This window comes from Acomys minous (assembly GCF_964271855.1).
Source record: "Acomys minous genome assembly, chromosome: 8".
In the NCBI taxonomy this organism is placed as follows: Eukaryota; Metazoa; Chordata; class Mammalia; order Rodentia; family Muridae; genus Acomys; species Acomys minous.
In genome coordinates this window covers 105,865,400-105,883,497 of record NC_140489.1, presented here as the reverse complement: position 1 = coordinate 105,883,497, position 18,098 = coordinate 105,865,400, and the positions used below count along the sequence as shown (strand labels likewise).

Genomic DNA, 18,098 nt, shown 5'->3' with positions numbered 1-18,098 from the left:
GCATTCTCTAAATTAAATTTGGTGCTTAGATGGCCCCCTTTCAGGGGGATTTTTATCCTGTGGGTAATAGTAATAAATCCCACTCACTGAGCATGTACATAGTTGAGTTATTATGTCAGTGCTTACATGCAACTTGTCACTTAGTGACCCTCACAGCCCTGGAAGGCGGATGGGGTCTTCATTCTCACCACATGGATCAGCAGTGCCCTGTAGCCCTTTCTGCAATGATGGAGGTGCTCATTCTGCTCTGCTCATCACCATGGGCACTAGTCAAATGTGTCCACTGAGCACTTGCAGTGTGGTCACCATGACCAGGAGATGCAAAGTTTAATGTTGCTTTAATGTGTTTCTCAACATTCCTAATGCTACGGCCCTGTAATGCAGTTCCTCACGTAGTGATTCCCAACTGTAAAATTATTTCATAACTGCTTCCTCACTGTATTCTGATACTGTTAGGAATCATAATATAAATATCTGATATCCAGGATATCTGTTATACCACCCCCCAAAGGAGTCATGAGCCATAGGATGGGAACCACTGGTCTTAATGAGCATGCTATCATAGTAGACAGCATGGAAGGGAAGATGGTAATCTTCACATTGTTACAGTATTAATAGACCAAGGGGTTGGAATGCCATGTTTGATGCCATTCAGGGAAAAAAATAATAATCTATTTCTCTATGAAAGAATGAGTTACATGCCTCAAGTATGCTCTCTAATAGGTACTTGGAGCTCAGCTCAAAGCCTTACTGTGGGCCCAGTCTGTGGTCACTTTAAAACAATGCGTCTTCTGGCCCAGGGAATGACTTCTTCACATAGTCAGGGTAATTTTGGATGGGGTCATTCACTCACAAGAAGTGACTCACCAGAATGTATTATTCAGGAAAGGAAGAGGAAAAAAAAAGGGTGGATATCTAAATGTGGGGTAAATTGTGAAGATATTCTATCATGTAACAGGTGACAGAAGGTACCAGAAGTAATTGTGTCAACAGTCAATTACCACTGAACAAAACAAACAAACAAACAACTTTGATGCCAACACATCAGAATTCTCTTAGAAAAACAGGAAAGGAATTATATTACCACCAGTCTATGGAAAAGCCTACCCACCCTCTGGAAGGGCTGACTGACAAGATGATGAGTCCATTTGTTACAGACTGAGTACAAAGTGCTCCCACAGGCTTATGTGCTGAATGGCAGCTGATGGCAGTATTTTGGATGATTCTGGAAGTGTTAGGAGGTGGAGCTTAGTTGGAGGAAGCAGGTCATTGAGGGACATGCCTCTGAAACTTGGACCTGGTCTCCAATCCCTGGTCTGTTCTCTACTTCCTGTCCACCATGCAGTGGACAGTCTCCTCCAAAACACCATGTCACTACACGATGTTACAACTAACAGTATCAATAAACCAACTTCCCAAACTATATTCTAGAACAAATCCTTCCTCTTCTAAGTTTTCCCTAGGTTATTTTAGTCACAGCACAAAGGGTAGCTACTTACTATACATGCTCTCTTACACAAGACCAGTACTTTGTGTGAGAAATTCATGAAGAGTCTTCAAAGAAAATACCTTGCAGCAAATGCTCTTATACTGTGATGATACCTCTAAAGATGATAGGAAACAGTGATACCATGTCTGATAGGATGTTTGCCAAGACTTGCATTACATGGGTTTCTTACATTTCTAATGTAACAGAGAGTAACCCAAACTTGGCCAGGACAAAGGGACCTACAGCGAAGACCTAAGTTACTATGATTGCTTAATTAGGAAATTACTTAGATGATTATTGATGGCTTATGTATTATTCAGATTGCCCACATACCCAACAAAATCTATTATATATATGTGTGTGTGTGTGTGACTCTATATAGCACTGATATATAATTATATATTTCCAATGGACTTATCAACATTTGTATTAATGTTATTTAACCTATCTATAACCTATTGATGTATTTATGAGGAGAAATTTGTTACAAAGTATTGGCTCATGTAGTTATGGAGGCTAAGTAAGACCATGACATGCAGTCTGCCTCCTAGAGACATAGGAAAGACTTACATCGGGGTGGAGGTGGGGAGGTAGGGGGGCTGAGAGCCAGGGAAACCACAAGTGTGATTCCCAGTCTGGGACCAGGAAGAATTCATTTTGTCATTTCAATCTGAGAACAGGTAAATTCTTTTCCCCGTTTGTTATAGTCAAGCATTTGATGGATTGATCAGATTGGATTGGGTGTTCCCCACCCACACTGGTAGGGTAGACTGCGTTACTGAGTCCACCAATTCAAATATGAGACTCACCCACCTCTTCTTTGACAAACACACCCAGACAGAATATTTACCAAATAAATGACTCCCTATGACACAGTGAAACTGACACATTACATTAACTACTACAGCTTCCTTTGCCATACCTAACATTCCTAAGCCCTCAGAGACAGTCTGTCAAGCTGGGACAGACTGTAGCTACGGGGGTGTTGGGAGAAGAAGAGAGCCCCATGGGAGCAAGCCGACCTGGAACATACCTTTAAACTTCTCTGAGCCTGGTTCCTCGCCTGGATGGGCCTCAGTGGTACCCCAGCATTACCATCGGGTTAGAATGCTACCTCTGCCTGACCTCCTGATTCACAAGTGAGGAAGGCAGGGTGCCATAGCCTTGGGTCTACAGAGCTACAGCTGATTCTGAGTCACCATCAGGTGGAAGTTCAGCACGGACCTGTTGCTGTATCTTATCACAATAACTTCCCCAGGGCCCTGGCTTGCCAAGCCCACCTGCGAGTCCATGGCTCTCCCGGGCCCGGACCTTGCTCTTTCTCGGCTAGTTACACATGTATGGGCCTTTTCTCCAGGAAGCCACTGAGTAACATCCTCACACTTCTTCTCGCCTTTGCTCTCCAGCTGAGGGTTGAGGTTCTAGGGCCCAACACAGGCATGGGGCCGACCCTTAGGGGACAGGAGGTGGAGATACAGTGCCCACCTCTGATGCAGTCAGCCCCAACGTTTCCATGAAAACTTGATGTTGGCTATTGATCTGGCGTTTATTTTGTCCCTAACTGGCTCCTTTTTTTTTTTTTCTTATAACTTCCAAAATTTTAGTAACAGGTTGTGTGGTTATCAAATGCTTTCATAGCACTTAGCACAAGACTTTAAGTGTTTGCAGTTTTCATTCCTACTGAGATTCCTACTTGGTGATAGTAAGTTAGTCTAAGTCAGTCTGGTTTATGATGTCAGCATGCATGCATGTGCGTGTACATGTGTGTGTGTGTGTGTGTGTGCGCGCGCGCGCGCACACATGTGAGTATGTATTTACTCTCATGTACATATGACTTCACTGGCTTCTTAACTGGCAGTACAGTTCTTTTTTTTTTTTTTTCTTAACACTGAAACTGTAAATGACACAGGACACATTTATCCCCTGTGAGAGAATTCAGCAGGAAGATTACACAGTTGGGTATATGAGGATGATAGTCTTCTAAATCTTAGAAATATTGACCAAGGCTATTGATTTTGGGGTGTTATTTACTAATTCAGTCATTTTGTCATGAATTTTTCTCAGAAAGTTATTAGTACTTTTAATTGATCAGCATAAAAATTTCTGCTGTGCTTTTATATTTCTAAAGCCCATTTTTTATTTCTAATTTTATTTGGGTTTTGTTAGCATATTTATCAAAAGTCGATTCTATGTAAAGCCACTATCCTGAGCAGAACGATTTATTTACTTTATTATTCTTGCTGTGCTTCTGGCTTATTTTATAACGTACAGGTTATTTTCTTTATCACTTCCTTCCTCCCACTTTTGTCCCTTTCTTTCTATTATCTATGAATTGATTGCTTAATTTATGTTTGATTCTGTCTTGTTTAATAATGAATGCATTCGAGGCTACGGTTTGTCTATGAGCATAGCCATTTTAATTTCACAGCTATCACACAGGAGAAAGGAATCAATAGTTATTGAACACACACCCCGTCAGATGCTGTGTTAAGTGTTCCACATCCTTCCTCATTTGCAAGATGGAAGGACTCATCCTTGCTTGGTGAGCCTGCAGGGGATGGCCTAGGAGCCCAGCAGCTAGCGCTCACTCAGTGGGAGTCTTGCAAACGGTGGTCATCCCCCTCTGAGAGTCTGAGTCTCTCAGCTGTCCCTATATTTTGTTGCCATGTTGCACATGAGGAAACTGACCTGCAGCAAAGAAGGAAGTGTTCAAGGTCTCCAGGTTACCTGAGAAGCAATGTCAGGGCAAGATTCGATATGCAGTCTGTCTGCAGGACTTTCCAGGCGCCCCACCCTCCTGTGTGAATCACTGGAACACAACATCAGAAGAGCTGAGCCATAGATAGAACTCAAGTATGGGCCATGCTCTTGTCCCAAGCCACTGTGGTCTCCGCCAGGTCCTGTGATATGTGTATACATGTGTGCACGTATGTGTATGGCTCATAGGCGTACATTTGCACATGGAAGCCAGAGGGCAACTTCAGCTCTCATTCATCCTTAGGTACCATTCTCCTTGATTTTTACAGTAAGGTTCTCACTTTTTGTTGTTGTTGTTTGTTTTGGAGACAGGGTTTCTCTGGGTAGTCCTAGCTGTCCTGTACTTTCTTTGTAGACCAGGTTGGCCTCAAACTCACAGAGATCCACCTGCCTCTGCCTCCTCAGAGTACTGGGATTACAGGTGTGCGCCACCATTCCTGGGCCTCTCTCACTTTTACCTGAAGTTTGCTAAGGAGGCCAGGCCAGTTGGAGAGAAAGCTCCAGGAATCTGCCTGTGTCTGCCTCCCTAGTTCTGGGTTCCACCCACATCTAGCTTTTATATATATATATATGTATATATATATATATATTTCATCTATGTTTATTTATTTTATATTTTTAATGTTGAAAGTATAATTTCCCCTCCCTCCCTCTAATGCCTCTCAAATTCCTCTCCTTTATCTCTCAAATTTGTTGCCTTTTTCCTAAAATATAAATGTAACTTAATCAGCCCATATAATATATACTTATCTATATATAAGTGACAATACTCATATGTGTATGACTTTAGGGCTTACTATTCTGTATTGCATAAACAACTGGCGGGCTCTTCCCTATATAAGACTATTTCTCCTGCTCTTATCATTCTTTGGTCCTCTGTGGTGTTTTTGAGACCTCGTGAACTTTCCCCCTTCGGTGTCAGCATGTCTATTGCTACCATCACTGTTCAGTTTATGATTAGGCAGCCATATTAAGGAGACTTCATAGGTGTCATTCTAGGAGACATGATGTCACAGTGAACTTCCTGTTCTTCGGGCTCTTTCCACCCCCTCTTCTGCAACCATCTCTGAGCCTTAGGTGCAGGCATTATGTTGCAGATGTACCCCTTGGAATTGGACAGCTCCACACGATCTCTTGTTTTCTGCATTTTAACCAGTTGTGGCTTTCATTAATGGTCTACATCTGTTGAGAAGAGAAGTTTCTCTGATGAGAACTGAGACCTACACTTATCTCTGGGTGTAAGAACAAATATTTACAATGCAGTTAGGGACAGCGCTGGTTTAATAAAGTGGTGGTTGGAGGTTCTCTTCTGAGATCCCTGACCTCATCAGCCCTGAGGAGTGCATTGGCTAGGTTTCAGGTACCAGGCGTGTTTTCTCTCCCATTGAGCTAGACTTTAACACAGGGTCTACCAAACTCAGACAATAAGGCTTGCTTGAAAGGCAAGTATTTTACCACCAAGCTATCTCCCCAGGCTTCTGCTTCTGTTTTCAACTTCTATAACTGGAGAAATGGGACTGGATGTCTTTATGCAGATAGCAGAATGCCGTTAAGACCTGTAGTTCTTTTCCCAATAGAAGTGACACTCTGTGGTCACTGAAGTACCCCCACATTGTTTTAAAACCAGTTCCAGAGCCAAATGCATAAGACCATGGCCCCTCAGGGCAGTTTTTTTCTGATTGTGTGAATTGGAGAGATTTCCAAGTACACCCTGCCCATGGTTTATAACAGAGGGTCATATAGTAGAGCCATACTGTGCCTCTCTGGAATTTGATGGTGTCAGTTCATTGTTGACAAAGCAAGTGAAGGCTGGCAGGAAGATGCTTTTGCTTGAGAAAATGCAGGGAGGTGTGCCTTTGCCTGTCCTTGGTCCACGGTCTCACCAGGAACCCCTAGCAGTGCATGAAGAATGGTAGGTAGGGTTATATATGGTGTAGGTCTCTGTCCTACATAGGGCTACTTGGCCCCTGATCTCTGGGGATTTATGTGTCCATGTGAAAGGAAACAATAGCAGAACAATTGCCAATATATGTAAATATATATAGTAGAAGAGCCGCATAGAGAGGTCACCGAGAAAAACCCCATGGACTCTGAAATAGGATCCATGGTTTTACTCCAGTGTGTCCTAAAAGTACCTGGGGATCCCCTTAGTAACTCTCATAATATCCACATTTGCTAAGAGTCCTCCAAACTCACCCAGATGCTGTCATACTTTCCCTCTTCTGTGGCAGGCAAGTGGGAGGCAGGGCTAGAGGCCAGAGAAGAAGAGAGTTCTCCCAGGCTCAGTCTGCAAGTATGTGAGCTGTGGGCAAAGACCTCGGTAGCCTAAAGCTTGCGTCCTGTGTAGCATGTGAGTGGACTAGACTCTAGACTCTAGAGTTGGAAATAGTGAAGCTAGTTTCTGGGGTATGGTGTTTCCCTAGAAAAGCTTTACTCAGATAAATAAATAAATAAATATTTAAAAAGCTGTAGTCCTGATACTTCTCAAAGTCTCATCTGAAGAATGGGCCCTATTCACTTTTATTTGTTTATAACATTCTAATAAAACACAGGCTTGTTGGGAGCAGCCCAACTGACTGTTTGATATAAGGATCTTCAGGGCTTATTTATGAAGTTTCCTTGTGCAGTTTCTTTGTGCGTTTATTGCCCGTCTTGTCAGCTACACACACGCCTTTGACACCTGCTTCCCTGAGAGCAATAAAACCTGCAGAACAAAGCAAAGTTTCCTAATTCATATTTTAAGCACCTATTTAAGAATTAGTCCCTATCCCTCAAAGGCAAAGTGAACGATGTCGTTGATCCCACACCGACATAAAAAGGGATGAAAGAAGCCGGGCGTGGTGGCACAGGCCTTTAATCCCAGCACTCAGGAGGCAGAGGCAGGCAGATCGCTGGGAGTTCGAGGCCAGCCTGGTCTACAAAGTGAGTCCAGGACAGCCAAGGCTACACAGAGAAATCTTGTCTTGAAAAACAAAAACAAACAAACAAACAAAAGGGACGAAAGAAGCTTATAGTTTTTCATTGTCTTTTGTAAGGACTTATCAGAGGGCCCCCCTCACTTCATCCTGGAAGGTGCAAGCAGATTTGACATCCAGCAAGGAAAAGCAGGTAAGAACTCCAGAGCTCACATCCCAGCCTTTTGCCTTGGTCTTCACACAGGAATCATTGTCTTAAACCACACTCTTAGGTGTCTATCAGCTACGAGCCTGTAATCTGCCTGTTGGGGTTTCCCCTGACTGGAGAAAGGGGCCCGCGGAGGGTATCTTTGTGATTTCTGCTCTGAGCATAGTGATTGGCCTGAAAGAGCCTTTAGGAAGTTGATGGTGTTGGCAGTGAAGGAAAGAGAGGGAGAGGAAGGAAGCGTATTTAGAAGGGCTCACACTGATAACCTATGGAGAAGGTCAAGGCTGCTCATCCTCAAGGGGAAGTAGAAAAAAGTCCCGCCGGGTCTAGCAAGTCCTGTGCATAGAGACAGGCAGGGCAAACGTTCGCAAAGAAACAAACAGGTGTGTTTTCTGTAGCTGTAAAAAGTACCATTGCTGATTCTCTTCATTAGTTTAAAAAAAATATGCTGTGACGTCAGCCCTAGCCAACTCTAGGAAAAAGAATCAGGGAGCCAGTTGCCAACGTCTAACTGGGGCTTCCCTGGCATTCCTCGTCAGACCACGCCACGCCCCCTGCCCCCCAATACCTTTACCATCAGCATTCTCACCTCTTCCCCATCTTGCTTGGAGCTGACTCAGTAAATTTTCTTCCCTCAAAGGGCAAAAATCTAGTATGGGTTGACCATCCTCAGCTCAAAACCTCCCAACTGTTAACTGTTCCAAACTCTGAAATGTTTTGAGTACTACATGTCATCACAATAAGAAAATTACCCATCTGATCTCACATGACAAGTCACAGTCAAAACACAAGTGTGAAAAAAGAAGGCTTACGATGACCTCCAGTCTGAATACGTGAGAATGATGTATGTGACACATAAAGGAATGCACATTTAGATTTGAGTCGCATTCCCGTGATCATTTATTGTGTATGTGAAAACAGTCCACGATTTAAATTTATTTGAAAATGTTCTGGTATCAAAATTTTCAGATCTATATTTACTCTGTATTCATAGAAAGATTTGGTAACTTTGGTATCCTGGGCCTGTAAAACTTAGGGTGGGATTTCCAGGTGTAACCACTTGCCTCCACGCTTTCATCCCTCCCAGGAGACTGCTGGTTCCTGGCAGCACTGGGCTCCCTGACCCAGAACCCTCAGTGTCTGCAGAAGATCCTGATGGACCAAAGCTATGATTCACACCAGTATGCTGGGATTTTCCGGTTTCGGGTATGTGCACCACAGATGCATTCCTTCTAAGGTGGGAAACTCTTCCTTAGTCATGAATAGTCTAATGGTCTGGGGGCCTGAGATGAAAGCGACATCTGTATTTCAGTTACACTTCTTCCTCCAAAACATGGTTCTGATGTTTTTTATGGCCCTGGTTTTTTGTTTATGGTATAGAGAAGATGAGAGCTGAGATATGTGCATGGAAATTGAAATGGTAGAAAGGGGATGTAGAGGAGTCTTTTGGGCGTATGCTGAGGGGTATATAAGAATTGGTGGAAGAGCCGCTGACCTAGCAAACCCTAAGGTGATGACCATTGAGCACTTGCCTCTTATTCCTGTACCACGCCATGACATTCATGACAGGAGTGAGAAAACCGCAGCATCTGGGAGGATAAGTCCCACTTCATTATTCATTCTTCTTTTCTCAAATACTTTGGTAATCCTTGCACATTTCTCTTCTATGGGAGTTTTAAAATAATTTTGTCTAATTAAACAGAAAAGCCACAGTGATGTAGAATGGAACAGCATGTAATTTATGTATTAATTTGGAAAAATTACATTTTTATTGTTTTAATTATTCCTTTCCAGAGACACAGTATATCTTTTTATTTATTCAGAACTGATTTTTATGCCTGCCCATAAAATGTTACAGTTATGCTTTCATATTGGTGAATTTTTCATGTTTCTTCTTGGTAAATTTGTTCTCAAATATTTCACAACTGTATAGCCAGTGTGAACTTCCTTTGGCTTTTGTCCCCTACTTTCCAAGTAGATGTTGCTGGAAAAAGAGTAAAACAGCCACCTATTTCATAGTGAGCTTTCTGGACACCTCACCAAATTCTCTCTCCTTTCTCTCTCTCTCTCTCTCTCTCTCTCTCTCTCTCTCTCTCTCTCTCTCTCTCTCTCTCCCTCCCTCCCTCCCCTGTGATTGAATCTGGACTATTTTAGTTACCTAATAATATGATCTTGAAGCAGGTAGAGTTGTTTCTCTTCCTTTAACGTCCATAGTCATTATCTTGCTCTTTTGCCTTGCCTCAGCCATTGAAGCAGAGTGGCAAGAGTCAAACTCTTACCCCCTGTGGTTTGTAGTCAGGGGCTATCCTGATGCCATCAGCTCCAGTTTGCCAAGAGTTTCATTAGGATTTGTGTGCCTGTGTCATGTCTGAAGTTATTTTATGTATTGTGTTATTTCTAATCATGTTTGAGTTATACTATCTTTGTAAAGTCAACTATTACACCTTTGGATATTTGAAATAATTTGAGTAATGTTTGCTAATCAAACATTCAGCGAAGTCGACAAAAAAAGAAAAGTATAATAGACAACAGTTAAATCACCTCACTCCATCTCTTTTTAAAACAGGACTTTTAAAAAACCTCTTCTTTTGTATTCTGCAGCTATTAATTGGTTTGCATAACTTGTTTCTCTTGGAGTTATTTCTTTTTTAATTTATTTTTGAGATGATATAATTACAACATTCCTCTCTTTCCTTTCCTCCCTTCAAACTCTCCCGTATATCCCTCCTTGGTCGCTAACAAACTCATGGCCTCACTTTTCATTATACACACACACACACACACACACACACACACACACATACACACACACACATACACACACACATACACACACACACATACACACATACATACACACACACATACACACACACACACATACACACACACACACATACATCACACACACACATACATAACCTGCTCCATCTATTTAATGTTGCTTACTTGTACAAGAACTACCTTTCAGTGTATCCGAAGGCACCGTGCAAACTTCCAACGGAGGGAGGCAACCAACAGTCCTACCCAGCTCTGGTGCCTATGAACCATAACACTGCCCAGCATGGCACAGTAACTCTAAGGGTGTAATTGTGGCAGGCACACCTTGGTGGTAACCAACAACTCTCTGATTGGACTTAAACCTTCTCAACAAGAGAGTAACCACAGGTGATGCTGGAAACCTAGCTAGCTAATCAGTGCTAGTGAAGTCACTTATCTTGGAGCAGAAACTGCAACCACCGCTTGATTAAATCAGCACAATTCCTAACAGCAATCTGAACAGTTGTCCTTATACCCACAGGCGACTAGAGTTACTTATTAATATTTATGCTTTACCCGAAAACCTGTTTCCCAGTACAAAGTCTTAAAGCCCTCGTGGGATTCTCTGATGGTTCGTCTACTATATTGTTATGTGTGGGCCAGCAAGATGTTTCAGCAGGCATGGGCCAACTGAGCCTGATGGCTTGTGTTCAAGACCCAGAACCTATAGGGTAGAAGGATAAAATGAAGTCCAGCATAGTCCTCCAACCTCCCCATATCTTCAAGCACAACTACACACTCTCAAGTCTCTGTCTGTGCTTTAATTATCAGTCTCACTTTCACTGATACGGGCATTTCTTTTTTTTGCAAGAAACATTCAATACTCATTGCTTGACAGCCTCTCCCACTCTCGCTCCTTTTTTCCTTGGGGTTTTGTTCTATTTCAGTTCACCAGAGAGAAGTAGTCCCTTGCATAATTTCCTCAAGCTGCATGAGAATTTATCTGATCTCAGTGAGAGAATCTGGCTTTGATCAGATTATCCTGTCACATTCCTTTTCCTCAAAATTCCCACTGTCCCCTCGTCTTATAATTTCCATTGCTGTAGAAAAGTCTAGTGTTAGTAGACTTTACATGTAGCATGTGCTGTCAAACCACAGGTCTCTACCTGGTTGTCTCTCTTGGGAGTTCAGAAATTTCTCTAGAATACATTTGGATGTGTATAATTTTACAAATACTCTCAGGGGATGGAGAGATGGCTCAGCAGTTGACAGCACATACTGATCTTACAGAGGACCTGAGTTCAGTTCCTACCATCTACCTTGAATGGCTTCAACCATCCATATTACTCCAGCTGGGAAACTGATGCCATCTTCCGGTCTCTCTGGACACCTGCACTCACACATATATACACAGATACATCTATATGTATAATTTAAATTTAAAATATAAACTAAAAGAAATAGTCTTGGGCAAGGGAGATGGCTCATTCAGGCCAGTAGACAAACACAGACAAACATAGAGACATATACATGCACATATACAGAAACATATACAAGTACAATCCACACATACTCTTTGTTGAAGGTAAGTGAGACATTTGGCCTCAAGGACACCTTCTTTCATTGCTAGCTTTCATTCCATCATTGCTGTTCCTTATTTTTATTCGGTTGCCCACTTCCCAAAATCTAACTAGGCAAGGCTAGATCTTCTGACAGGCTCGTTAGTGACCCTGGTACTGATCGTGATCCAAAGACCATCCCAGGGGCACTGTAGGCCATCCAGAAATGAGCATAGGCTCATCATAGGACCACAAGCATTGCTGGGCCATGCCTTGAGTGGTTAGGCTAGCCAGAGACCCAGCCTGACACACTCTGCCTTTCTATGTGACAGAGAAAGTCAGTTGTACCAGGATCTTCCCTTCATAAGATGACTCTGAACTCTGCATTTATCCTAAGTCCAATAAGCTGTATTCTGTCCTCAGGACCCACATGGTGAAAGGAGAAAGCTGACTCCTACAAATTGTCCTCTGACCTCCACACACATGCTGTGGCACACGTACACACATACGCATGTGCACGCACGCACGTACACACTCACACATGCACAAGCAAACACATGTAGTAGAACTTCTCCAGTATCAGCTACACTGCTGATGTCTGCAGGTCTCTTCCTGTCACTGTGAACTTGGACTCCACTTTTAGAAACACACAGTGCCTAGGCATCTCAGACGCTTTGCCCAGAAAAAAAATTCATATTTCCCTGATGGCCAGATGATATTGGGGAAATGGCACCACCTGCATGGCTTTTGAAGGGTTTAAGCACTGTCCATATGTCTGTCTTCTTCACTCAGGAAACATAGGGCATTGCTGCACTCCTGACCTTCAATCAGTTTGCTTTTTTGTCTTTGTAGTATATTATTTATGCATATGTATCAATACAACAGCAGCAGCAATCTTACCTGGTGTTCTCCTTGCATAGAGAAAGCATATTCGATCAGTCTTTACTAGTGAGGAAAGAATGATGTGAGTGATTTCTAAGATAGAGCTGGCCATAATAGTTCCCCTGTCCGAGGGCCTTCTGGGTGCTAAACAAAACAGCCGTACAATTCTATAAATCGTAGACCGTCAAACCACACCGTCTGATTCCTAGCTTAGCCTCCTAGGTAATCCTTTCATCTTTCCATCATTTGCCAAAGGGGAAACCGAGTCAAGGTAAAGTAAGTGCTTTGCCACAGTAGCTTTTATTAGGTGATAAGAGGTAAAACCAAATTTCAGGCACAGTTCTCCCAACTGGACATTACCCACTCTATGTTTCCCCACCTCACTCTGAAGTTTAAGTGGCCTTCGTGTCTGCCCTCTGGAAGCTGCAGTTAGTTTCCTTGTCGGCTCTCAATAGCATCCCTATTTCCTGAACTTTACTGCCTACACAGCTTCCTGGTTGCTCCGAGAGGAACATTCATCCTGTTGGGCCAGAGCCAGCTGCAGTTCCCTGGCTTGTTAATGGCCACAAACACATCTTTTTCTTGTTTCCACTGACATCTCAGTCTCTGTTTCTACCTCTGCTCTGATAGTGCGTCCTCGGGTGGGTGCAACGGCCCTCAGACATGGCATCCAGCTGCAGAAAGGGTGGTGTGAGTGAGTGTGATCTCACATCTGCCCCCTTTAGCAAAGTTCACCTGGAGGAGACTACCTTCCTCCAGCTCAGCCCTGAACTGGAAGTCCTGATGCTCCATCCAGCCCAGTGGAAACCAACAAAGAGATGTAGAAGCCTGGCTTTGTAGTGAACGTTCCTCATTTGCTGATGTCCCCGGGTGAACCATTTACGGTTGAATACTAAAGATGAAAGCAGTCTGCTTTGGAGAGGAACATCTGGTTCATTTGTGCTCTTAGCTGTAAGAGCGCCGGGGCAGCTTCATTTCTCTATTATAACAGCAAGGCCAGTGTGACATGAGGACAGAAGAGGCCAGAGTCAGGCTGTCACTGCTCAGTCCTCCTGAGCCAGCCACATCATGCTGCCCCCACCCCCCGCCTCCGCCCACTGTGTCTTCATCATTTGAGGTGCATTTGCAATATGCCTGTCCATGCTCCCTTCCTGCAGCTTGCGGCTCCAGGTCGGCTGTGCTGCCCTGTCACAGCCCCGCATCTGCCGCTCTTCTCCTTGTTTAACATATGCTTCCCCTGCCGCCCTGCACTTGCAAAATAGGTCTGGAGTCTCCTGTGTCTATTTGAAGCTCACAAAGGATATGTCAAAAATAAGGCTATAGTTAATTGAAAAACTGAAGTAGACTCCCATCACCACCACCACCACCACCACCACACACACACACACACACACACACACACACACACACACACACAGACACTTTTTTCCTTCCTGGAGTTCCCTGAGCTACATGCCTTGTTTTCTTGATTTGTACCTCATTTTTTTTCCTTTGTCATTAGAGATGACAGGTATATGTGCCTTGGGCTGGGGTTTTGCACTGGATGGGGTTTGTCTATTGGGCCACGGAAGTCATGTGACCACACTGTGTTGGCTTAGGTCAGAAAGTTACAGAAAGTCCTTCCTTCCCTGGCTGTATATACTAAGGCATATCTTTGTCTTTCTTCCAGTTCTGGCAGTGTGGACAGTGGGTGGAGGTAGTGGTTGATGACCGCTTGCCTGTCATAGGCAAGAGTTTCCTCTTTGTGCATCCTCGCAGAGGCAACCAGGAGTTTTGGCCCTGCCTGATGGAGAAAGCCTATGCCAAGTAAGTGTGGGCAAGCCTGCCTGCCTGGTTTCGATGCTGGCTCTGCCTGCCCAGTGTCTTGCCCTCACTGATGCCTCCAGCCAGCTGGCCCTCCAACTCGAACTATCTCTTCTGAATGCAAGCAATGCCCTGGGTGTGGTGACACACCGCTTTGATCCCAGCATTGGGAAGCAATGCCCTGGGTGTGGTGGCACACCGCTTTGATCCCAGCATGGGGAAGCTGAGGCAAGCCGATCTTTGTAGCCAGCTTGGTCTTCATAGTGAGGCCCAAGCAAAGCCAAGACCTTGTCTCAAACCAAATAACAAACGAAGTCCATTTGAGCGTCAGAGCTCTTGTCACCCTGGAATATAATCTCTGTAAGTAATTGCCAAATGCAAGGTCTAGTCCTGGGGCTGTGAGAAGGGACCCACAGAAGCACAGCGAGGTATGGGATAGACAGCTCTAGGCCCATGAAACATCAATGATAGGCAGATGTAAGAATCCAGATAAAGTATAGTTGGCCTATGGATATTAGAAGTCATGACGCTTGAGATCCTAACATAAGATGGAATAGTATTTACATGTGAACTACACCAATCCTCTATGCCCTGAATCATCTACATGTATATTACATATAATATCTAACATGATATAAATCCTATACACATCATTGCTATACTGTACTGGTTAGGAGATATTTGCACATGCTCAGTTTTAACAAAATTTGTTTACAACACTCTCAATCCATGGTTGGTTTAATTGTAAGTGCAAAGGCTGCAGATTCGAAGGGCTGACCATAATCCTGCTCGTAGTCTGACTGGGGGATAGATGGGGAAATGACCCTGACTCCCTGCCTTACAGAGAGGCAAGCTGAGGTTGCTGGAAGAGTTGACATTTGAATGAAGATAGAAAGATTGGTAGGACCCTACAGTGAGGTAGGGACATTGAGAGGGAAACAGACAAAAGCTTTGCTGAAGCACACACTTCAAACTGTGGTCCAGGAGCTGAGGGTCATGTGTGGCTGTTATGAGATCTTACTTGTTTGGGGGATGGTAAGATCCTTTGCTTGTGATCCACACAGAATGTTCAGGAACCACTTCTAGTCCTGACAAGCTCAATTCACATGGACCTCAGCTTGCGTGTTTTCCTTGGGCTTTAAGGGTTGCTTATTGAACAGATGCCCACTGAGCATTTGACCATATGCCAGGCACTGTGTTTGGCCCTGCCTCAGACACTTGAGCAGTCTGGCTCAAGTGAATATGTATAATGATATGCATACACATATCAATATAGAACAAGGCACTGTTCTAAAGACTCTTACAATAGCCAACAGAGGTTCAGGCTTTCCACAACCAAAAATGCAAATGTTAAGGTAAGACGGCATCCCTCTATGGTAGGTAAGGCCATGTGGCTGCCAGCGTGTGAGGGTCTAGGAAACAGCCCTGATGGGAGTGCCCTGGGACACCTTTCTAAGGGCCACTTGGCTACTCTTAGATTACTCCCAGGCACATGTCACACCCAGTGAGGGCATTCCTAGAGGGGCACTAAGAAGACAGGCATGGGAAGTTCCCAATGGCGCTGTGGAGACGGTGTGAAGTATCCACGCCAGGATGCATGCGTACTATACGGTGGGTGTACACCATGGACAGCCACACAGCAGCTGGAAGCCACAGATGCAGTCTATGCCTGGGCTGATCCTCAGAGAGCAGGCTCTAAATGAAAGGGGCAAGAACCACAGAGCAGCAAAACACAAGGCCGCTTGTGAACATGGAGATCACATCCACTGCAGTACGTACTTTACAAGCATACAGAGGAAAGGAGCGTTGTGGATGAAACATCCTGACACAGTTGTGGGTAGAGGGGGAAGGAAGGAAGGAAGGAAGGAGGGAAGGAAGGAAGGAAAGAAGGACAGAAGGGGCCTAGCTCCCTGCTTGACTTTCCATCCTATTTTTGCTCACTCTATTAACTTTACCTTCCTCAGGATTCTCTGCCTCCTGGCACCTACCTCATGGCAGAGCTTGGCCTCGCGGCCCTGCTCTTTCCCTCTCTCTTTCAGGCTTCCGACTGCTCCATTGACCATATCTCCTGCTCCTTATGAGGTTCCAGTTGCAGAGACTGACAATGCAACTGGCCAAGCTCACGTTGGGTCCCTATTAGCCTTGTTGGCCTTCTCAGCCATGGCCAAGGCTCAGTGGCCACAGAGCCCTGTAAGCAAGGGCTATGGGTGAGACAGTTTCCCCAGGACTGCATGAGCAGAGACGTAGAGAAAACAACACTTTAGAGAGGCAGGGTGAGAATCAGAAAGTCATAGCTTGCAGGTGAAGGGCCACCAAGCACCCCACATTCTTGAGGAGAAGAGGAACAGAAGAAAGGATCATAGGGCTGGGAGCTCCTCGTTCACACATGAGGAAGCTGAGCCTCCAAGCCATCATAAGACAATAGGTGCCAGTCATTGAATCCCTTGGTCACCTGGCCGGGACATCTTGTAGCAGGGCTACAGCCCAGCTGGTATCACAATCTGGATGAAGATGCTCATCCAGACGTGCGTGCATTCCCTCTCTCTCTCTCTCTCTCTCTCTCTCTCTCTCTCTCTCTCTCTCTCTCTCTGTGTGTGTGTGTGTGTGTGTGTGTGTGTGTGTGTGTGTGTCTGCAATTGTGAAGAACTAAAGTTGTTTCTCCCATCTATTTCTGGGAAGAGCTGTGCATTCGCACTGTAGAAAGAAGTCCAGATTCCAGCCAGGGCTGCTGAACCAGAGCAGGCGTTCCGGAAGGTTAATTCACTTCTAAGCTACTTACGCAAACATTGCCATTATCTCTCCAGGATAGATCCCACCCTTATCACTTCTGGGCCTCGTCCCTTTTCCCTTATGTAAAAAGAGGTAGTCTGGTGTTTTTCTGGGAGAATTAAAGAAAGCGTGAGGATGGAAATGATGACTTTGACCCCATTTTGTTAACAGCCGACCTAAACCAGTCATTCGGCTTGAAAAGAAATAGGAGAATGGGCCCAAATCCCACATTCTACAGCCTAAGGAAATCTAGCTGGGGATAAAATGCTTCAAGCTATTAAAGCTATTCAAAAGCCTTGCCCCCCCCACACCCACCCACCCACCCAAGGAGGAGGGTTACAGGATGTAGACGTGAGGGCCGGCGTCTCACAGCCAGAGAGCTAGCAGAGGCTTCCATGAACGGGGAGCCCTCCCTCCTGTGAAAGATGAGAAAAATTTAAGGCTCAGAGAGGGCACATCACTTGCCCAAGGTCACAGAGTAGTCAAGACCAAGGTGGAAGCCAGAGCTCTCCCCCAGCTCTTTCTGCCAGTTTTTGATGTTGTCAGCTCTACAGAAGAAGACGGCTCTTCTGGTTTGGTGCCTGACACAGGGACCCCCACACAAATGTGGAGAGCACAGCTGCCTGCTGCAGAGGCTGCTGTCCCTATGAGGGCATGGAAACAGCCCAGTGAGCACGTAGACTCCCAACTCCCACTTATCACTGTGCCGGGGATTCTGGAAGTAAATTAATCAGATCGGTCAAGTGTCAGGCAGAGCAATCTGTGTTTGGAGATTGAAGAGATAGGGACAAGCTGTGGCAGGCTGTGTATCAGCCACTGTGGTGTCTCTGGTTAAGAGCTGCAGCAACCCAGCCTCCTGTCAGGCTCAGATTTAGGCACTGGATTCTCCTGTTCTGTCAGAGCACGGAGATAGTAATTTCCTCAAGATGCTGCTGAGGCAAAGGGATAAGGACAAG

At 44.7% G+C, this 18,098-nt stretch overlaps 1 protein-coding gene across 1 annotated transcript in view; it reads left to right on the top strand.

The window, feature by feature from the left end:
- The window catches only part of CAPN13 (calpain 13), an 82,079-nt gene that overhangs the window by 19,178 nt on the left and 44,803 nt on the right, over window positions 1-18,098 (top strand). Inside the window, exons 3-5 of the mRNA XM_084793657.1 lie at window positions 7,282-7,354; window positions 8,457-8,575; window positions 14,240-14,376. Of these exons, the coding sequence (XP_084649783.1) occupies window positions 7,282-7,354; window positions 8,457-8,575; window positions 14,240-14,376 (329 nt within the window). The remainder of the gene's footprint in view (window positions 1-7,281; window positions 7,355-8,456; window positions 8,576-14,239; window positions 14,377-18,098) is intronic.